At 31.6% G+C, this 23,765-nt stretch overlaps 3 protein-coding genes and 1 long non-coding RNA gene across 4 annotated transcripts; 1 reads left to right on the forward strand and 3 right to left on the reverse strand.

Moving 5' to 3' along the window:
- Nucleotides 1–4,998: 4,998 nt before the first annotated feature.
- On the forward strand, nt 4,999–7,391 carry LOC107905851 (uncharacterized). Its single transcript, XR_001686620.2, has 2 exons — nt 4,999–5,469; nt 6,757–7,391. It is a non-coding gene; the product is annotated as an uncharacterized lncRNA (long non-coding RNA).
- Nucleotides 7,392–16,640: 9,249 nt separating this feature from the next.
- On the reverse strand, nt 16,641–17,953 carry LOC107905849 (xyloglucan endotransglucosylase/hydrolase 2). Its single transcript, XM_016832622.2, has 3 exons — nt 17,624–17,953; nt 17,324–17,517; nt 16,641–17,245 (listed from the first exon to the last, which is right to left on the reverse strand). The coding sequence occupies exons 1-3, from the start codon at nt 17,885–17,887 to the stop codon at nt 16,903–16,905; spliced, it is 801 nt and encodes a 266-aa protein (XP_016688111.1). The 5' UTR covers nt 17,888–17,953; the 3' UTR covers nt 16,641–16,902.
- Nucleotides 17,954–18,449: 496 nt separating this feature from the next.
- On the reverse strand, nt 18,450–20,747 carry LOC107905850 (eukaryotic translation initiation factor 4E-1). Its single transcript, XM_041093843.1, has 5 exons — nt 20,266–20,747; nt 19,245–19,410; nt 19,021–19,146; nt 18,851–18,916; nt 18,450–18,743 (listed from the first exon to the last, which is right to left on the reverse strand). Exons 1-5 carry the CDS (start codon nt 20,397–20,399, stop codon nt 18,696–18,698), a joined length of 540 nt encoding a protein of 179 aa, XP_040949777.1. The 5' UTR covers nt 20,400–20,747; the 3' UTR covers nt 18,450–18,695.
- Nucleotides 20,748–21,441: 694 nt separating this feature from the next.
- On the reverse strand, nt 21,442–23,461 carry LOC107908042 (ATPase 11, plasma membrane-type-like). Its single transcript, XM_041092651.1, has 8 exons — nt 23,447–23,461; nt 23,283–23,399; nt 23,025–23,198; nt 22,948–22,992; nt 22,699–22,818; nt 22,481–22,600; nt 21,972–22,381; nt 21,442–21,703 (listed from the first exon to the last, which is right to left on the reverse strand). The coding sequence occupies exons 1-7, from the start codon at nt 23,459–23,461 to the stop codon at nt 22,121–22,123; spliced, it is 852 nt and encodes a 283-aa protein (XP_040948585.1). The 3' UTR covers nt 21,442–21,703; nt 21,972–22,120.
- Nucleotides 23,462–23,765: the final 304 nt, after the last annotated feature.

The following is a 23,765-nucleotide window of genomic DNA, read 5'->3' on the forward strand; positions in this document are numbered from 1 at the left end:
TCAGAGCATCCCGATAGGTTGTGATCCTACATGTGTTATGGACACACCTTAGCTCTTATGAGCATCCCGATATATGGCTCTTCGTGAGCTTCCCGTTAAATTGGCTCTTTGTGAGCTTCCTGATATAGCTCGCTTTAACTTCTCGACATATGGCTATCTGGAGCTTCCCGATTAATGGCTCTTCGAAGCTACCCATTATAGGCTCGTATGAGCTCCCTGAATACGGCTCTTATGAGCTTCCTGTTTTAGCCGGGATAAATTTCCCGTTTATGTGCTTTTATAAGCACTCTCGGATATGAGTTGACGGATTTACCATATTGTACACTTCGTGTGTACTACCCATATATCCATCGATATTTTAAATGATTTAACGGGTAAAGTTCCAGTATAAGATTATATGAATTCAAGATGAGTGACTATGAGAAATACTTGATATACAAAGATGTGATATGTACATGTTCATTTGAAACTTGAAGTGATAAATATATGTACGTGAAAATGGAATATTGATGAGCTCATCCATATTTCTCGGTATTTATATGAATTACATAACTAACATGTTTGATGAGAATGTATATGTGTTGAGGTTATTGATTGCAATGATTTGGGTGTACTATGTATGCTTACTTTAAATGAACATGATTGATAAGTTAAATTCTTGTTATACGAACTTACTAAGTATTAAATGCTTACTCTGTTTTATTTCCTCTGTTTTATAGCACTCGAAAGCTCGTAAAGGTTGGAGCGGGTCGGAGCAAGATCACACTATCCTTCAGCTCTTTTTAGTATAAATAGCAAACTTTAATTAGGATATAATGACATGTTTAGGTTAAATTGGTCAAATGTTGACATACACATGTTTTGGTTGTAAATAGCCATTGGAATGGCTTGTAATGGTCATGTTTTGATGTATATATATATGGTATTATCATGTTTAAAGTATGAATATGGTCATGCATATATGCATTTGGTATCTAGGTAAGTATAAGTTTTAGAATGACATAATAATAAATTGTCTATTGGGAAGCCTAAGGATACATTGGTTATATGTGTAAAATGTCAAGTTTAAGATTTGGTTTTGTCTTAAATTGGTTGGTGAATGTGTTAAAATGTTGATGTAGGTGGAAGACAAGTTTGAGTGAGAAATAAGGCTTGAAAATGACATTATTTTGTCCACACGGGCAGAGACACGGGCGTGTGTCTCAGCCGTGTGTGTCACAAAGCCTGGTACACAAGCATGTGACTTGGTCGTGTGTCCCCTACACCTTAAAATTTCAAACCAGAATGTTCAGGTATTTTCACACGGGCAGAGACACGAGCGTGTATGTCACACGGCCTGGTAAACAGGCGTGTGACTTGCCCGTGTGAACCCTGTACCTAAATTATGTAAGTCAGTATGCTCACACGGGCGTGTGTCTCGGCCGTGTGACTAAGTTAGTATACAACCTAAATTAGACATGGGTTGGAACACGACCGTGTGCCTCACATCGAATGCCCATAAGGCCTGAGACACGGTTGTGTCACTTGGCCGCGTGAGCCATACGGCCTGGCCACGCTGGCGTGTGTCTCCTGCACATAAGGAAAATTTTGAAATTTGATGAAAAATTCCCCGAGTTCTCAATTTAGTCCCAATTTGTTTCTAATGTATAATTTGGACCTCGAAGGTCCATTTGAGGGACAATATGATTGAATATGTTTAGTTTCGGATATGAATAGTAAATGATATGAATTAACTGTATTTGTTCTGTAATTTATTACCTAAACTTGATCATTTTTTAGGTTTAATTAATACTCAAACTTGTTAAATGATATTAACCCAAAACACTAATGATGTTAAAAAATCGTGTTATGCTATAAAAATATTATTAGTATTAGAGGAAATTCGTGTTAAAAAATTATGCATTGAGCTATACTTAACAAATTAATATTGAATAAAAAAACAAGAGTTTTAAAATCCAAAATAAAAGAATTTCATTATTTTAAATTAAAATGAAATAAATAAAATAAACTAAAAGTAATTGAACATTAAAAATACAAAAAAAGGTCATTTGCTACATCTCAATTATACATTAATTATTTTTGTTACCTCAAAAAAATAACATTATTAGTCCATTAGAGTAATTTATATAATGTTTGACAAATTCGTGTATCAAATTGGAAAAAAAAAAGATACCAAATTAAAAGAAGGAATCAAATTCAGATACTAAATATTATATTAAACCTGATATTATTAATTCAAACTATTAAATTGATGACAATGTTAATAATGTTGAAAAATTCACTTATTAATAATATATAAAATTAAATAAATTAAATTACGTGAAATTAAAATATAGCAATTAAACTTATATAAAAGTTAGAAAGTTAAACACTGTTGTACTCGAATCCAAATAAACCGTTAGTTGCCAATGAAGGGGGTTTTTACCCAAATAATATTAAAAAAATATCTAAATGGCATGTTACAAGAATTATGTACTAAAATGGTACATTTAAATGGGTGGAGGGTGGTGCATAGGCGGCACCACTCTGATTTTGACACAATTTCGTTAAAAAAAAGGTATAGGGGTGTGGTGCTTATCTGATAGGCGGCACACCTAGTATTTCCCCCCCACACCCCCCATCCAGCTCATTTTAAATATTTATCAAAATACCTAAATTTTATATATTGCTTTTAATTACAAAAAAAAAAAACAGTTTTATCCACATCATATTTTTTGCTATACTACATTAACAAAATAAATATATCTTATAAATTCCAACTTAAACTCCAACTCAATGGTCTTATTCACAAATTCCAGCTCAATGGTTTAATCTTTTACCTACATAAAAAACAAAAAAAATATTAAAATAATAAAAATAACATGCCAATAAAAAAAATAACATAAACGATACATAATAAATGCAAATATTATTATTTTAAAATGATAATAAGTAAAATGTTTTGGTTTAAAATATAATATATATAATAACATGCCAACTTAATTATTGTCAAAAAATATAATTTTTTTTGCATAGAACTTCAAAAGAAATTTTAATTTTAACATTTATAACAAACATAAAAACAAAATTTAAAAACATAAATTCTTATTCTCAATTATAAAATCTTAAAAAATTAGAACATATAAACTAATTCCTAATTTATCTCATAAATTCCAAATTCTATATCAATGATCTTATCTTTTACCTACATAAAAAATAAAAAAATATTAAAATAATCAAAATAACATGAAAAATAAATTTCATAAAAAATAAATCTAATCAACCTAAAACACACATAACAAATAAATTACATAAAAAAATAAAATATTCTTTGTACATAATATAAATTGGCTTTTTTACTCCAATAAACATTAAAAATAAATTATGAATGAATGAAAATATAGAATAAATAGAAACATACCTTAATAGCTCTTTTTAACCAAATAATACTTTACAAAAATGAGCCGGATGGGGGAGTGTGGGGAGGGAAAAATACTAAGTGTGCTGCCTATCAGATAGACACCACACTCTTATACCTTTTTTTTTAACGAAATTGTGTTAGAATCAGGGTGGTGCCGCCTATGCATCACCCTCCACCCATTTAAATGTATCATTTTGGTACATAATTCTTGCAACATGCCATTTAAGTTTTTTTTAATATTATTTAAGTAAAATAAAGAGGTCAGTGGTCACGTGGCTTTTGGGATTAATTTATGGGGGACTTCAGTCACCAAAGCATCAAAAGTGTTGGTTGATTTGGGATCAGATCAGAAATAAAGTGGACGATCTGACTTTCTAATTTCTAGTTTTGTACTTGCTGAGCGTGAACAAGAATATTATAAAAATAAGATGATTGGTTGAATTTCAGCATAGAGAGGGTTTTTTTTTACTTTCTGAAATTTATGGATTTAGTCCTCATAATTTAATTTGATTAATTTTAATCTTTATATTTTTTGAATTGGTCGGTTTTAGTTCTTATCTTTTTGAATTTTAGAAGTTTTAGTCTTGATCAGAACAATAGCAGCTAAATTTGTTTGATTAAATTCAATTATTAGTCATATATCATGCGTCTAGTTGTAGATTTGGTTCATATTCTCCAATTCAATCATTTTATGTCCCTATACTTTTTAAACCTTGAAACTTCTATCTACGCAAATGACCATAGTTAATTCATTAACTAGATTTTTAGTAATATGTAGAAATAATAAGCTAACATGACATTACATATCAAATTTCGAAAATAGTAAAATTTAATGAATTTAATAATTATCATTTGGTGATGACTAAGATTTAAATTTTAAAAATTCAAAAACTAAAAATGACCAAATCAAAGTATAACAATTAAATTCGCAACTTTCACACTATGCATATAGTCATAACAAAATTTAACATTTTTCTTTTTGAAGTGAGAAAAGCTTTTCTTGTCATTTTATATTATATAAAATTTAATTATAAACTAGTATGATTCTCTCCCAAGCTTCACGTCGGGTTAAATATTTATTTTATTTGCTAATTATAGAGTAGAAAATTAAAGGTTGCAATATGCTCTAAGTTGTTGTACTATTTATATATTTGAAATTCATCTTTTATATTTTTATTTTCAATAATTTAATCTTTTTTTCGAGTTTAAAAATATAGGTTTATTTGTTAATACTTTTAAAATTCAATTGAACTTTTTGACGTTTTGAAATTTAAAAAAAAAACTCAATAGGTGTGCATGCAGTAAATGGCATCATAATAGATTTGGATTTAATACAGAATTTTAATGATGTTAACAAATCTTAAAAGTTTATATCAACATTTTAAATGGAATAAAGTATTTAAACTAACTAATGGATTATAAGAGTTGAGGTATCAAATTATTTCAAACCTGAAATATATAGATTAAATTTCAAATTTAAGCAAAATATAAGGATCAAAATTATATATTAACTATTCTTATACAATCTTAAAAAACAAAGAGATTAGAATTAAAATTTAACCATTATGTAAAAGAAATGAAATTAGACAGGTGTCAAGGCCTTAAAACCTTCCTTTTATATTTAGGCTCTGTTTGATTGGCAGAATTGATTTTTCAGAAAATCATTTCCGCCTTTTCCAGTGTTTGATTGGCAGAAAACATTTTCCAAAATGGAAAATGAAATCCAAAGCACGGGAAATTGGCTTACAATTTAGGGAAAATGTCTTACACTTCTAATTTCCATAAGACATTTTCCGGAAACTCCTCTCTATCCCCTCTTCATTCCTTTCTTCATCTCCGGTAGAAAACACTCCTTCTTATTTATCGATTTTCCAGTAATCCCCCCAAGAAGTCCTTCATTCCTTTATTTCCTCGGTTCCCTCTTCAATTATCACAGTTCTCTTTCATTTCCTCGGTTCCCTCTTCTCCGTATCCGTCCAGATTACTGATCCAAATGTGCTCAGTTTCCGACCACCATTTACTTTTGCTATCTCCACTCCAATTTTCGTTAGATCTGTGGGAAATTTCAGGTAACCTTTATTATAGACATAATTTGATTTTTTATGGTTTTCAATTTGGTTGAAAAAGACTTGCTGGGTTTGTATTTTCTGTCCCGATATTTCTATAATTTTTTTTTTCACTTTCACTCCATTTGTTTAATGTTGAAGTTGCAATTGATTTTCTTTTATCCTGGTATGATGCACAGCAGAAAGGGTTTTAGGTTTTTTTGCACGAAAATTGGGTAATGCAAGTTGTTGATTTCATATCTTGCTATTGTCAAGCTTGCTGAACCTACCTGAACTGTATATTGATTTGCATTGTTGTATGGCAAAACTGTATATTAGGTAGTTCTTTCAATTCGAGTGTTGAGAAGTCTCATCGATTTTGTCTTTGGAATGTGTTTTTCTTGACAGTATATACTGGTTTGCACGATTAGCTTGTTTGGAAGGTATATTATGGTGACTTTAGCTTCTTTCTTTTTAATTTTGATGATGATAATCTGTTTTAGAAGTAAAAGAATTTGAGGTTCTATATGTGAGAGCACTGTTCTAGAGATGCCTAGTGCATTAGAAGTTTCATCATTGAAAATTCTTTGGTACACATTTGGAGATCCACTTTGCTTTTGACTGCATCATACAAGGCAGTCTTTTCCATCCTATGAACTTCAAATCTTTTTAGTTGAAGTCCGAAGTTCTAACACTTTCCCTGGCTAATGGGGGGTTTTAGTGGTACTAGACTTCACTAGATTTTTTCGGTAGTTGTCTAATGTAATGTCCTCTCTCAACCACCTTTCTGTGACGTCCTTGAACACTCTGATCATGGTAGTGCAAGTGCTGTCTATATCATGCCTATTGATACCTATGTATCATGAAAATTGAAAAGCAAAGAGTTGTCCTTATTGCAGTGATAGAGGAAGAAAAAGGTTCATTGTATTTTGTTATCTTTGGAGAGCTTTTATTACCTCTCTTGTATCACTCATCCAAATGCATGAATGGTCAATAATTACATGCTTTCTATTATTTTTTTTTATTGTAGCGAGCTTCATGCTTTCATATTATTTATTGCTTGTATGTCAGGCTAAGCAAAAACCAAAAGAAAAAACACCGAAAACTGATTCAGACCGTAGTGTTTGGTTCAGTTATATTTATTTGGTTCGGTTCATTCACAGTCTCTTCTGTTTGAAGCATGATTCACACCATATAATACAAGTATTGATATATTGTAATTTCAATCCATTAAATTAAACCATTAATGATTTGTGTTTGATTTTTTATTGCTCATAACGGTTCTAATTTCTTTCTATGCTTGACCTCCAGCTGTATAGTTCTTGCTGTCCTAGCCTCTACCTCGGCATTCTTACTCCTGTTGGTGGCCTTGGTTGATATTTTCATAAGAGGTTGGTCCAAGGTTTTATCTTTGGAATGTCTTCTGTCTTGATTCTGGTCTGCCAATGGCATGGCATTTGTGGTTGTTATATATTTGTGGTGTGCTTGATTTATGATTTGGTATAATATGTATTTTTGGTATAATTTGTTTACGTATTATTTGGGAAATGGCAGTGGTGAGCTATTATATTTGGTTGATGGTAGGTAAATACATATGTGCGTAGGTCATGAATTTTGGTAATTTTGGCATGATTTATAGCATATGGAATTGGCATTAAAAAGGTCTGGGTTTAGGTTGTTATTATTATGTTGCCAGTGGTAATAATCTTTGGTGCAATGCAAGCACAGAAGCCGGTATTAACCAGCAAGACAGCCGATAACCAATGGGGAACAGAATAAGTTTATGGGAAATGAAATCCTTTTCCCAAGTTTCCATGTTATAGATTTAAATATATGTAGTAATATAGAGTTTATGGCAAGGAATTATGTTTTTTTCTTTAAAATAAAAGGATATGTTGTTTAAATATTACACATTGATATTGATTTGGAAGTTTAGTTGTGATACATATTAATTTGCTATCTGAATTCAAACATATACAGTATGAACAGGAGGGAAAGAATCTAGTTATGGCGACTATCACGTGCCAATTTATCTCTAAATTATGACTTCATGCACCCCACCATTTTTCTTCACAACATACACACATGTTGTAGTATTTACTGCTAGCTTTGTCCAGTTAGTCTTCTCATGCTTTTTTCATGCTGAAAATGGAGCAAACAAAATAGTGCTGGACATTTAAGATTATAGCAATTGTAGCAGTGCACTTAAACATTATTTATTTTTTATAAAAAGTAATCGATTTTTAATTTAAAAAATTATAAAAAATAGAAATAAAAAAAGTTATAGCATTGTCAATTTTTTTTGATTAAAATTTCGAAATAAAAAAAAGAAAACACACTTGAATCAAGTTTTTGCAATAAACAACAATACTTAAATAATCAAATTTATAATAATGTTTTTGCAATAAACAACAATACTTAAACCATTTGAGGTTTCTGTTAATGTATATTTTTATAAATAATATGTTAAATATTAAAGTATTGCACCTAATAATATATTGATTTTTAAATGAATTCCATTCAAATTTCCCATTCAAATTCATGATTAATTAATTAATTATACATGAAAGATAACCTAATAATATATAACAAAATCTTGCACCAATTGAAGTATTGTATTAACTATGATCAATATATTTTAAGTGCTACTTTCAAAAAATTATTATGCACTTAGACAATGTTGTTACTATGTGGTGTACTACTAATTATGTATTTGGATAATATTATTTCTAGTACTCATTGTGGTTTCGAAGCAATTTATAATTATTCAATATTATTACTAGTACTCATTGTGGATAATATTTTTTCACTTTATAACGATCAATATTGTAGCTTAATAATTGAGTATTATTATAAATAAATCATTGCAATATATGTAAAAACAATTTAAAATATAAAAATTTATTAATATATATTAATATATGTAAAAGACAACTTTTCCGAAAAATATTTTCAGGAAATCTGTCAAACAGCAGAAAATATTTTACACTGATTCAATCAAACACCAGAAAATATTTTCCAGTAAATCATTTTACAGAAAAGTAAAACATTTTCCAAAAATCATTTTATGGAAAATATTTTACTACCAATCAAACAGACCCTTAGTAGTATAGATTAGTGATACGCTTCAAAACATTAACTAACCGATCTCGATGTAAACGTGCATGTGCCCACCCATCTTTACAACATATAATAAACTCTAAATTATAGTGTACTAATTTCCAATTAGAATCAATTTCAAATGCTCTTAAAATAATAGTTTTCAGCTTAATTTAATAATAAGCTTTAGTTGTATCAAAATATCTCATAATTATATTTATTTTTATAAATTTTATATAAGATATTAAAATATCTCATAATTATATTTATTAAAAAACATTTAATTATTTTTTAATTAAATTAGGGTGACCCATGACATCAAAATCAATATAGTATCTGTAATTTATAACTATATTGGTTTGTACTTTTTAAAATGATTGCACATATTATTTGCTACAGTGATTCTATTCATAAAAGAATTTATGAGTTCATACTATGCCATGTCATATTTTAATACATAATTTCTCATACCAAATTAATTTAGAGAAAAAATTATTCGTGCTCATGTGCACATGATTTTTAGTATATAATTTAATGCATTAGTAATTATTTTATATACTTTTTTTTTTGTAAATTCATGCATTATTTTAATTATTTGTGTTGTAATTACATCATATATATATATATATTAACTTTCCATCTTGTTAACTAGGACTTTGGAACGCCCACCTTGTCGGTTCAAAGTAAGACGAGCACAGATCAAGAGATCACACCTCTGACAAAGGTGGTTTGTTTGATATTCATACATTACGCTTATTTATTATCTTAATATGGCAACTTGCACCAAAGAAATAGAAACATCGATATATTGACTGAATCAAGATAGTACAGAATCATTAACAAGAGAACATGTGAAAGTTCGGGAAGGGGTAGAAAATGCCCCTTATAAGGCCCAAGAACCAACCAAAACTCTCTCTCCCTCTCTCACTACTTTCTCCTATCTCTACTAAAGTTGTTCATGGGCTAGGTCGAGATCCGGTTCCAAAAAAAAATTCATATCCATGTTCATTTTTGAGTCGGTTCGGCCCATCCAAAAAGTCCATTTTATTGTTAAAAAATAATGAAATATATATTTTAATTGATATTTTATATATTTATATTTATATTTAAAATATCTTTATTATTTAATTTAAATTCTAATCAGCTCAGGGTAAAAAAATTTGTCCAAACCCGACTCAAGTAGGGTTTGGTGGGCTAGTTGTTCCTAGGACAGTCCATCCATTAGGTGGAGATTAGGTTTGTCCAAGGATTGGGTAGTCCATCCAACCCCACTTGAGCGGGGCTTGAACAAATATTTTTTTCCGAATGGATTGTTCTAATATATAAAACGTTTATAAAAAAAACAAATTGAAATTTTAATTTGAGTGATAAAATTGAAAATTTAAATATTATGAGTCTAAATTCAAACTTTATCATATGTAGATTTTTATTAATTTAATATAAAAATAAAAAATATCATCCTAATAAAACCACTTTTTATAAAAGAAAACATGATAACGACATGATAATTACCTACTTTTTATAAAAGAAAACATGATAAGTACATGATAATTACCTATTCTTCTCAAAGTAATCCTTAAATAACAAACAAATGAAGCTTTAAAAAATGCTTAAAACCATTACAATATGGTTACCATAGGCTACAATTTTTTACACAAAAAGGAGTATCCCTAGGAAGCTCTAAGAATAACCACTACTTAAAAAAAAAAAGAAAAGGGGCAAAATACCAAAAAAAGTTACTTTTTTTTTAAATTTATCGAAATGGGTCTGGTATTTTATTATTTACCGAAATCGGTCATTTTTGCTCAAATCGCGTCCACGTCAACACGAAGTCAGAGGACGTGTCAGCAAATTGCGTCCACGTCAGAGTGCTTTGCCGACGTGGCAACAAATCGCGCTTACGTGGACACAATTTGTTGCCACATCAGCAAAGCGCTCTGATGTGGACGCGATTTGCTACCACGTACGCGCCCCTGGGGACGCATTTTCCTCGTTTTCCCCACATTAGGTTTTTGGTTTTTAGGGTTAGGGTTTAGGGTTTTTAGGATTTTTAAGGTTTTGGAGAAAAAAATAAATAAATAAGGGGTTAGGGTTTCCTAATTAAATTAATTATAATTTATTTAAAATTGGATTACATTGCGTGTTTATGGGTTTTTAAGATAAAATCAAAGCAGGATGCTTTATCAGAAGAATTTCTGAAGTCGCGTCCACGTGTACGCGCTTTTGCTATAGTAGGTCCTGCAAAACTAATTTCGAGTTGACGTTTCTGAGCAAATAGTATAAAAACGCTTCAAGCAGGATGCTTTATGAGAAGAATTTGTGAAATCGCGCCTTCGTGGATGCGCTTTTGCTACAGTAGGTCCTGGAAGAAATAATTTCGACTTGACATTTCTGAGCAAATAGTATAAAAAATGCTTCAGGCAGGATGCTTTATGAGAAGAATTTGTGAAATCGCGCCCTCGTGGACGCGCTTTTGCTATAGTAGGTTCTAGAAGAAATAATTTGAAGAACGTATACCCGAGCATATCAGATTCTTTCTACTTCGGTTGAGTCATCATCCAAATCTGGGAATGTGTCTCGTAACCAGCCCATCTCGATCCGACCTCCGTTAATTTTCTCCGGAATAGCGCCTAAAAGCTCGTAGCACACCACTCCTCAATCGCCAGATTGAACAGACTCGGTGGCTGGGTACTCGTCCACCGGCAATCCCAATTGCAGACTGACATCTTCCAAAGTGATAGTGCACTCTCCACATGGAAGATGGAATGTGTGCGTCTCGGGTCTCCACCTCTTGATCAATGCACTAATAAGTTTCGGGTCCAACTTGCATCCCCGGCCTACCGTCGCCACGTGCCAAAAATCTGCTTCCCGCAGGTAGTTCTCTACCAACGGTGATGGAGGAGCATGCATATTCCGAATATAGCATTCCAATATCCGATCTATAGACTTTTATAACAAATAATAAATTAATAATTATCTAAAAATGCATAAAAAAATCTTAAATAATATTTAAAAATTAAATTTAACACTTACCATTTTCATTTGTTCAATGGATATGTGCTGATTATCAAGACGAGTCAATTCTCCGGCCATTGCTTTAATAATAAAGACAAATTTTTACGATTTAAAAAATTTTAAAAAATAAAAAAATGAAAATTATTTAAAAATAGGGATTTAAGAGAAATTTAAGAGGAAATTGAGAGCAAATTGAGAGGAAATTTGAGAGAGGATTAGTTTGTGAAAAAAAAAGGGTGGGGGTATTTATAGATTTTTTTTTACTGTTAGGGGGGCAACGGTCAAAAAAATGACTGTTGCACTGTTCACTCGCGGGGAAATCGCATCCCCGGGGGCTGCGCTACGTGGCAACAAATCGCGTCCACATCAGCGCGCTTTGTTGACGTGGCAACATCGCCTTACATGGACGCGATTTGTGTCCACGTCAGCAAAACGCTCTGGCATGGATGCGATTTGCTGACACGACCCCTGACTTCACGCTGACGTGGACGCGATTTGGGGGAAAAGGGCCCATTCTGATAAATAATAAAATACCGGGCCTATTTTGATAAATTTTAAAAAAATAGGCTTTTAATGGTAAATTGCCCAAAGAAAAGGTAGTATTTAGTTATGGCCATTTGTAAAGCAAAGCAAAGGAAAACATAGAAGAGAGGAGGGATGGGTTTTTTACCGAAACAATATATAAAAGAAATTTAATTATTGAAATAGGATTCCATGTCCATTATTTATAAGAATAGGTAAAGTACAAATTAAATCGACGGTGTCGCTTGAGCAATTGGCGACACCAACCTCCACTGGCAAAAATTATTTAGGCAATTATTAGAATTTTTTTTAAAAAAATTTATGGTATAGCCTGAGCAATTGACGACATCGGTATGTATTTACTTCAAAATATATACATGTATTTTGTAATTTTAGACCAAAAAATATTTTTTAATGATGTCGTCGACGTGTCAAGCGGCACAAAAAATTAATTAATATTTAATATATATTTTTATTTTTTAAAAGATAAAAAAAGGCTTGAAACTTGGTTTGGGAGCCGAACTCGTGACTGACTGGTCACGTCAGGCGGCACCGCCTTGACGGCTTGCCACCAACATGATCGGTTAATCACAAGTTCAACTCCCAAACCGAATTTCAAGCCTTTTTTTATCTTTTGTTTTATTATATATATCATTGGGGGTTGGTTTCATCCCCCAACCCCCACGCAAACAATTTGTTAAGAGAAAAAAAAAGTTAAGGACCCAATCACAGCTGAAAAAGAAAGAAGGTCCCCTTTCCAAAAAACAAAAGGTGTTTTAATTTTTTAGTAATATTAAAATCATTTATATTTTAGATTTATAATATTAATTTTTTTTGTAAAAATCATTATTATTAGTTTAAATTTGTTTTATCAAATCCCGCAGTATCTAACTAGGGCATAATCTATATGTTTGACTAGAAACTTTGAGGGGACCTTCCTTCCTTTTTTTTCCGGCTGTGGCTAGGTCTTTAGTTTTTTTGTTTTCTTAACAGGTTGTTTGTGTGGGGGTTGGTAGAAAATTTTAATATATATACGTATAATATAATATAAACAAAAGATAATAAAAGCTTGAAACTCGGTTGGGAGCTGCTACCGACGTGACCAGTCAATCATGGGTTCGGCTTCTAAACAAAGTTTCAAGTCTTTTTTTAATCTTTTAAAAAATAAAATATTTTAAATATTAATTAATTATGGTACCGCTTGACATGTCAACAACACCATTAAAAAATATTTTCTTTTGATCTAACATTATGAAATACAAATGTATATTTTGGGGTAAATACATATCGGTACCGTCGATTGCTCAGGCAACACCATAAAAAAGTTATTATTTTTTAAATTCTAATCATTGCCTAAATGATTGTTGCTAGGGGAGGTTGGTATCGCCGATTGCTCAGGTGGCACTGTCGGTTCACTGTGTAATTTGCATATTCTTGTAAATAATGAGCATGCAATCCTATTTCAGTAATTATGTCCAAATTGAGACTATTTACAAATTTTGAGGGTTAACTTTTTAAAATTATAATTAAATCAATATAATATGTAAAAGTTAAGAGTTAAATTTGGTATTATACTGATTTTTTAACTACCATGTCACCCTCCTTTTAGTACAATTAACGGAAACGGGCCAAAAATAATAATCTCAATTAGTTGGGTGGCTAATTTAAAAATTCGTAGTTGAGTGACAAAAAAAATTCTATAATTAAGTAACCAATTTAAAAAAATCATAATTGGTTGACCAGAAAAAAAATAGCCCATAATTAAGAACAAAATTCACATTGGACCCAAAACTTCTCTATTTCTCTTCCATCGCGTTTCGTGCCAATTTGTATGCTTCCCCTTTCAACTTTTTTGTTCTAGGTAGAGGTGATCATGGGCCGGGTGGTCTGGCCAGACCCAACGGTCCGCCCGAAATATGAGAGGGTTCAGGTAAAAATATTAGCCCGAAGTATGGGTTTGGGCAAAAAACAAGGCCCGTTTAGAAAACGGGCCGGGCCTCGGGCAAAATATTTTGGCCCGGGCCGGCTCGGTCCGAATATAATAAATATATATTTTTAAAAAAAATTTCTCATTTCCCCTCCCCATTTCCCATTTCCCTAAGCCCCTAAAAATCCCTAAGCTCTTCCCTCTTTTTTTTTATTTTTATTTTAAAATTTTTAATTTTTATATTTCAAATTTTAAAATTTAATTTTAATTATTAGTATTGTTAAATTTGTTGATATAATATTTCATGGGCAAGGGTTCTACTCTAAAATAAGAATAAAAATTCTTTTTTAACTCTTTATAATTTATAAAATTTTAAAATAGTAATGGTAAAATTACATTTTGCCCCTTAAATGATAAAAAAGTTAATTAATCTTTTAAAAATTATAGAAATATAGGCTATTAAAATAGTAAAATCATTTTTTTCTATCATAAAAAAAAGGGCAGGGCCGGGCCGGGCTAGGGCCAGGCCTAAGAAGCGGGCTAAAATTTTTTTTAGACCCGACCCGGCCCATGATCACCTCTAGTTCTGGGTAGATTTGACTCTTCCAAAGGTCCCCAAGCAACCAAGGATGGCCCTGGGTTTTGCTTCTCCTACTACAGATTCCTTGCTAGATTGTTTTTGCCTATCATATTTAGAACCGGGATCGGTCTAACACAAAAATTAAAACATAATTCGCTACTTTTCTAAAATGTAGTTTTCTTATTCATTTAATATGATTTATTGGATCCTAAATATATAGTTTTTTTTGTGTTTATATAAATATATAACTCTAAATAAATAATTTAAGGATAAATCTCATAACTATAAATGAATTTTGATTTTATATAATTTTATTTGATTCAATTCTCATAGATTATTGACACAATTATTAATATAGTATCATTTTAAGTTTATATATTACATACACAAATATAATTATTTATTTAATATAAAATAATTTAATATATTTATTCAAATGTATATAATTTAATAAAAATTTAAACTTCATGTAAATAAAAATTATATATATAATTATATATCAAATTAAACATTAAATATATAATTTTAAAATTTACCTCTATAGTAAACAACGTTAGTTTTATTGAATTTATTGCTAGAATTCACCATTTCGAAAATCAGGAAGGAGATTCCGGTTTTTGGTAATAGAAGTTATTGCCCACAAGGTTTTTTAGTTTTAAGTTTTTTCTTTTTTTCGTGCTTTTAGGCTTTATCTGATTTTGGTGAAGATTAGTGTGCGTTTCGTTTTAAGAAATAATGATTATTTTCATTTTCATTTTCTTAAAAAATGGAAAATAGTGAATAAAATATACTTAGTTACAAATTTTGAGAATGATTTTTGAAAAATAAAATATATAAAAATTATGCTTTCATTGTTTTCAATTAAAATATTTTGGAAAAATGAAAAAAAGTTAAAAATAAGAAAAAAAAATTTTAAGTTTCATTTTATGTGTTAAATTTGCTGTGTTTGGAACAATTTTAGAAGCAACTTTTTTATTTTAATAACCTTTAAACCTTTTTAACTTAAATATATTTTATTTTAAAATTGTAAAATATTTTTAATAAATTATACTATAATTTAATTATTTAATTTTTTTTTATTTTGAAAAATACAGACCAAACAATTTTCATTATTGAACACTTTTCAGACATATCTCTTACTTTTTAAAAAAATAGAAAATAAAAAGTATTTCCTGAAAATGAAAAGGATTTTGTAGGTTGTATTTGCTTTATTATTATTATCTAAAAGAATGAATGGGTTGATTCAAATCTCGCCGTTGTTTGCTCTTGCTATTATTTGTTCTTCTTCTTGGGTTGATTATAGCTATCAGGTTGTGTTGTCTGGTTCTGCTCTGTTTCTGGGCAAAACTGAGGGATAACTACAACAATCAGTTTAAACTTAGTATATTAATATAAGGGGCATATATATATATATTCCTATATGTTTTAAGGGTATAAAGAGAAGAAGAATTATAGAAATTTGGAAGTGAATAATCATTTGAATATGTGGTGTCAAGGTCTACCCTGCAATTGATTGAAACAGCGCAAGGGTTTAAAGCTTTAAATTTCCTCTAAAGTGTCTTCTTCTTCTTTTTAGAATTATTTAGATGATAAAACGATGTTTCAGCATTTTATTTGTTCACCTCTGATTTTATTAATCCCCATCACCTGCCTTGATTTGGTTGGGTAAACTGCTTAATAGGATGTGCCTGTTACTGTATGTTTATATAGCCTGCAACTTATTTGTAATTAGTGTAGATGTTTAATTTGAATGTAAAATCTCGCATAATACATGATGTAGTTGGTAGTTGATGTGGGATGGATGACATTATTTTAACAAACTTTCATCACCTTGCAGGCAGAGAGCTTATTCCATAATAAACTCAGAAAAAATAACCCGCAAAAGAGTAACAGTAGAAAGTTCGATTTTTCTTATCAACAAAAAAAAAAGAGCTAATTACTACTGGGTATTTTTTTTTAAAATATAGAAAACATAATTACCTCTAGTTTTATGAAGTAGTTAATATCTTTTAAAAAATAAATTTTTTGATTGAATCATCAGTGTAGAAATAATTAGTGGAGCCAGCTCAGCAATCAATATAGATTCATGAATATAATAAGAAGGATAACACTACTTTTTTTTTTATGACCCAAAGAGGCTCACAGGATTGACATGGCGATCCAAAGATGATAATGACTAGTCTCTAAAACTAACTACAATTACTGGTTCATATGTCATATCTATGTATCCTGGAAAGGCAAAGCTGCCGTTGATACAGACTTAAATATCTTTCAAACATTAAATACGTTCCTCTGCATGGCCACGAGTGGACGCCTATGCCTTACACTCTGGTGGTGGTGGGTGACGACTACCACGTCCATGACGCTCATCGTTGCAATAGTAGTAAATTCTGCATCGTTTTCGAACCCAGCTCAGTAGCTTTTTGCCTCGAGCACTAAGCCCTTGCATTTCCCAATCGCTTTTAGCGACGAAGTTTCTGTAATAAGCAACGAAAGGAGCCTTGGACCAATCTGTTTTCACCCTCCCACCTCTCGTCGCCCAATCATCCGCATCCCACAAACTGGCGTACAACTTCATCCGCTGGTTATTGGGGTACGGAACTCCAATCGACTCTTCATTGTTGAACACCCTTATCGGGATGCTATCTACCAAGATTCTGAACAAAATATTATATGAAAATCTCGAGCAAGACCAAACTAATAATAATGAAAAGGATGGAATCGAGTGTTCTTACATGATGTTTTTGGGGTTCCATACAATGGAATAGGTGTGAAAATGCTTTGTTGGGTCGAACCAGAGGTGGAACCCTTCCTCTCTTCCCCCTTGTCCTTGGGTGAACACGTTAGTGTGAAGAGTGTAAGGAGAGCCACTTTTGTTGCCCAAGAACTCTAGGTCGATTTCATCGTGAGATGGTCCTTCTGAAGATAGCTGCAACGATTTAAAAAGAACAAAACAAAAGCATATCAATAGCATGCATTTCATGAAATTACAAAGACTTGCAAAAAGAAATTAATTAGGGAGGTGAAGATCGTACGTAGAAGGTGGTAACAGTGCCAGCTGAGTTACCAGCAATGAGCTTCATTTGCATGTTGAACCTTCCGAAGAGGTAGTCTCTGTTGGACTTGAAACCGGCGCCTCCAGCAGTTTTATCCATCGTGAGCCTCAGAAGATTACCTCGACCAAGTATTCGAGCATGGCCGCCGCCCCATGTTATCTCCACATCTTGATGGAAATTATTGGCGGAAGCAGCAGCCATGAGAGAAAGCAAAAGCATTGATGAAACTCTCAAGTTTCCCATCCTCAAAGTAAGTAAGAAAGAGAGTTAATGTTGTAGTTGAAACCATAAGGCTATCATATATATATATAGGTAATGAACAGATCACAGGTTGTTTGATATATGACAAGTTGAAAACATGTTGCAGCACTAGCCACTATGTACTTTCCAAAATAAATTATACTTTAAAAGGAGCGTAAATGTAAAAAGTTAAAAACTTTATAATTATTTTTTATTTTTAATAGTACTTGTATTGGATACATAACATATGAAATTAAAAAATTGGACTTACACATATTGAATATTGGAAAGTGGGCTCAAAGTCCATTGAGTCTAACCAAAGAATAAATTAAATGCCCAGTAGATCCTTAAACTTTGTGGAAGATGGTGACCAGATGGGCTATAATCCAGCTACTTTTATTTGGGGACTTTGGGCTCAAACTTGCTTTGTAGACAAATTAAATCTTTTAACCATATAAATTTAGATTGATATAGAGGGTTTCAGGTTCAGTGAAAAAGGTAGACTTGGAATCAGCCTTTGAGCAAAATATATAAAGAGCAATTGAGAATGATCTGCAAAACCGTGAACGAAAATGGAGTCGTACTTTTAAAAGCACCATCCTCTAAATGGTCAAGACTGAAAATTAAAGCAGTATTGGAAATCGCTTCTACAGCTCAAAATCCTTGTTGAAACAGCCACGGAAGAAACAAATCAGAATTTGCTAATGAGGCAAACAGAAAAAGAGAAAGCCATTGGAGTTTTCCAGGTCCTGAAAACCAATGTATCTTCAAGCTCAGCAGCTAGTATAGAAGAAGAAGAACTCTATACAAGTCATACAGTGTAGCGATTCTTGGCACCTCTTTCACGTTTTGCATCCTCCTGGAAAACCAAATACAAGCATTTGTTTATATACCCCACACAACTAGGACAAACAAAAAAATAAAGCATTAATATGAAAGATCTGTAACTCAAAAAATAATCCTTACATGAAATATGAAGCCTATAGTTTCCTTATGACCAAGTAACTCTTTCCACTGTTTTCCAATGCTTATCTGCATTTAAACCAAAAAAGAAAAAAAAATATGGTTGCAGAATTGCACAATCCATTAAAATATTGGGTTTTGGAAATTACACGAGTGAAGCAAATTCTAGTTACCTGAGCAGTTTCATTGGTGGCATTCTTGGTCCACAATGCTATTTTTTCCTGCCTGCCTCTCACGTTGACAACTGCTCCACAGATCTCATCGCCATACTGGAACTGTTCTCCGATCAAAGCCAGCAACTAGTAGAGCAGAAGACATAGAAGAGATTAAGCCTTATATATATTTTTTCTATTAATTATCAAAATTTTCATGTATAAACAAGTGCGCGGAACGATACCGTGTACAGCCAACACCTATCTGACTTTCCCCTATGGAATGTTACAGACCATTTGCCTCCATTAGCACAAACAGGGTCTTCCCACTTTGGCTCAATCTTATATTTGAAACAATGAAAGTCAGCTCCCACAGCTAACTTGCTTGGGTGATGAACGTTATTGTAAAGGCTGTAATAAAAGAAAGTTGATGAATGGCAGCAACATAAACAGCATTCTTTCATGATCACATAACTTACAAACATGGAAGCACCAAGCAATGATTCGAAATATTTATAGATGAAGAGTTAATGTGTCCCAACAAAATCATATTCCACAAGGTTGGTTGTAATGGATTAAAGAACACCTTAATCACATCCAAATAAAATGAAACAGAGGCTAGGAAACAGCATTCACTAGTAGGCAGCTCGACCAAGATCCTTACAGAAAACATTGTTCCATGAAAACATTCGTCATATATCGTACAACAACGATGCAAAAACCAAAACTTAATTTTTCTTTTTGATATTCTTCATGTCTCCATATTCGGGGTTAGAAGCTGTCCGTCCCAACAATGTCATCTCTAGAGTTCGAACCTAAATTTTTTCTCCTTGAGAATACAATATAATGTGTCTTACCATTGCTCCCAACTATTTAAAACCAAAACTTAATTTAAGTGTAATGAGCAATAGCTTGGAGTGGGGATGGAATAATTCATTTTACTAATTGAATGACAGGCTGATTTCGGTTTAGGTTTCCATTGATAGCAACATACAAAAACCTATACATCACGATGGATCGATTTCAGAAATAAAAAAGAAGCCCTAGGAATAAATGATTTTTAGAACGTTTATTTTCCAAATTTCAAGAAACACAAACGTCTACAAAATAACAGCACCGTAATTGGCGAGAGAAAAGAAAAAGGAAAAAGATTTTCCAGTAAAAATCTTAAAAGAACACAAAAAAGGGAATTGAAAAAGAAGAAAGAAAAAACCACAATAAAATCAATAGTCTGAACGAAAATTTAATGAGAGAGGAAAAAAAAACCTCCAGAATTGTTCAACAGTGGAAAAAGTGTAAATAGCGCGCATAGAACTGCCCCAAGTAGCATGCTTGGATTTGGCAGATGGGTTATCGAACCAGAAGGTCCACAAGTGTTCCAGCTGGTGAGGCTGCTCCATTATACCTTTTTTTGGCGAAGGTAACGTCGTATCGTCACCCCCCTCCTCTTTCAGGTTAGGATTACGGTTCTTATTCTCCTCTTCCTTGGTGCTCAAACGATTTCAGATTTTCCTCTACCTCCATTCTTACTTTCGCTTCCCCTTCGTTTTGGATTTCGTTTTTTTCACAAGACACTAAGATCACGTTTGGTTCGCTGTATTGGATTAGAGATGTATTGGAATAGAGGTATAATGGAATAGAGGTGTAATAGCAAATCAACTGTTTGGTTGAATGTAATGGAATAGAGTCGTAATAGTAATCTTGTGTTTGGTTGAATGGAATAGAGGTGTAATAGCATAATGGAAAAAAACTAAAATGATTAGAATACCCTTAGCATAAATTTGTTTTGGTAAATGATTATTGTTATTGTTATTTAAATTTTAATAAGATTATTATTATCAATAATAAATAATTTAATCATATTTAAATATAATTATTATTAAATATATTTTAATTAAAATATATAATTTAATAAAATTCTTAATAATTAATATTCTGATATGAATTTACTCAAATAATAATATATGATACTATAAAATATAAATTAATATAATTATTATTAAATATATTATAATTAAAATATATAATTTAATAAAATTCTTAATAATTAATATTCTTATATGAATTTACTCAAATCATAATATATGATACTATAAAAGATAATTTATTATAATTATTATTAAATATATCTTAATTAAAATATATAATTTAATAAAATTCTTAATAATTAATATTCTTATATGAATTTACTCAAATCATAATATATTATACTATAAAAGATAATTTGAAATAATTAATATTAAATATATTTTAATTAAAATATATGATTTAATAAAATTTAAAATAATTATAACTAATAAAATTTAATAAGTGAGTAAGAATTGAACTCTAAAAATAAAAAAAAAACATAACCATATAGAATTGAACTCTAAAAAAAAAAAAAACATAACCATATTGAATTATCATCAACAACTCGATTGAATTTATAACAATTCTGAATTAAATGGAAGTACTGCCTCAATATCTCACTTCAACTAAAAATATAAAGTAAGAATTCAATAGAAGAAATTCAAGCCGATACAATATCTCTTTCACCCTGCTCTCAACTCCAATTGGCCTTCCATGAAACCAATTCTTCACTTCAAACAAAATAGCTCATCAATCTAGCAGGAAAACGAATACTGTCCAAAGTTGCCATTGAAAATAACCTCCAACTTCATGTGTCCATTCCACAAGTTAAGGGAAAAAGCAATCTCTGCCAATTCTGAATTTATATGATGCATTGATAAATCAGGAAAAACAATCTTTCTGACTCCTAATCACACCAAAAGGAGAAGGGGAGAGTAGCTACTTGAAATGGTACATTTTAAAGTTGCAGTAACAAGGAAATAAGATTTGTCACTTTAACTTACAAGGAAATTAACAAGTATGACAGATAATATTCCCAAGTAAACACATATAAAAGTGAACATGCTAGTGTGGCATAGGCAAACACGAAAAACCAGAGAGGAAGTCAATGATTATATACTTACAGTAGATAAAGATTGATTCAATCAATTCAGGAGAGAAAAAGAGTGCAGTGGCTTATGTATTAAGAGTTTTTCAAGCAACCAGATGAACCTGAAATTAGCATTTCTTTCAGGATACAGAGTGAAAAAATGAAGAGATGGTTAAGAAAATGTCAACCACATAGATTTGCATAAGCAAGCCGCAGTGTGCAATCCTTCCAATGGAGGCCTGAGCTCCCCTTTGAAATTTCTTCCCTTGGGTTCTGATTGCAATTTAAAATGACAACAAAATCATCATCAATCACTATCCTAAATATCCTGGGACACAAAAATAAACCTTTGCAATTACCATCAGAGTCAATGTATGTAATTGCGGTACGTTTGTCGACTGGGTTGAATGGAAGAAAGTGAACCTCTTTGATGTTTGCACGAGCCTGAATATGCAAGGTTTCTTTCATTATTTGACATGAACATCTAAAAGAATCAAATGAAAAAGAGAACCTTGAAATTGAACATTTTTGTTGTTGTATTACCTCCTTCGGGTCTGCAAGCATGTTAATGATGGCTGCATCAATAGCATCCTGATTTTCCAGTCTGGAGGCTCTTGCTGCTAGCAGAACAACCAAGTCTTTGTCCATATTTTTGCTAAAAACCTTAAGAAAAAGGTGAACATGGCTATTTAACCTTTATCTGAAAATTGAGTCATTGCAAGAACTAGGAGTTTCAAATTTTTGAAGTCCAGCTATTGTACCTCAACAAGGTTCCGATCAACGGTTGGACGATTCAAGGTCAGAGTTCCAGTTTTGTCACTGCATAGAACATCCATTCCAGCCATTTCTTCAATTGCAGTCATCCTTTTAGTAATGGCACCCTAAAAAAACAAACCAAACAATAGATTTGTAAACAACGTAGAATAAGTATTTCAGTTTGTCATTGTGCTGTTTTGGATGTTTTAGCTTATTTTTACTGGAAAATGATGTGCATTGAATAAGAGTTGTACCTGTTGAGACAGTCGATGAGAACCGATTGCAAGAGTAACAGATAATACAGGAATTTTTACATGATATATCTTCAGTTATTTAATTGACTTTTATCACTATCAAGTAGAGCACTTGCCTGATCAATTTTAAGTGGATCGCCTTCAAGAAGGCGAGCATCTGCAGGGATGATATCTCCAAGTTTTATGCTAATTATATCTCCTGGTACTAAAATAGCAACATCTGTCTCTTGCCACTGACCATCTCTGAGAACCTGCATAAAAGAAAAATGATTATGAAAATTTAGACATTATTGTATTTGCAAAGGCATTAAAGAAACTTGAAGAGAGTTGCAGACCTTTGTTTTAGGAGCCAGACGAGCCATGAGTGCGGCTGCAGCATTTCCAGCATTGTTTTCCTCAATGAAACTGATTGTTGAATTGATAATCAGAAGGCATATAATCCCTACAAAGTCCTACCAGTCAGGACCCTCACCCTGAAACAAAACAAACCGCAAAAAGCTATCAGGGTGACCATTCAAGCTTTGAAAAGTAAATGGGGAAAGATATATAACTTACTCCACCATTGGCAAGGACAATGGCCATCACTGCTGCAGTTTCCAAAACCCATGATAATGGGTTCCACATAAAACTTAGAAACTTCAAAAACTTGTTTTCCTGGAGTATGATAAAAAAGCTAGCATTGTCACAGTGCTTCAAACCAAACCAGATAAACTACAGCTAGCTTAGCTAATAGGCTGCAAGGTCTTACTCTATTGCAATTTTATAACTAGAACTACAGATAAATAATGATGATTTAACTGAAAATTTGAAACTCTCTA

The sequence above is a fragment of the Gossypium hirsutum genome, chromosome D05, assembly GCF_007990345.1.
Source record: "Gossypium hirsutum isolate 1008001.06 chromosome D05, Gossypium_hirsutum_v2.1, whole genome shotgun sequence".
In the NCBI taxonomy this organism is placed as follows: domain Eukaryota; kingdom Viridiplantae; phylum Streptophyta; class Magnoliopsida; order Malvales; family Malvaceae; genus Gossypium; species Gossypium hirsutum.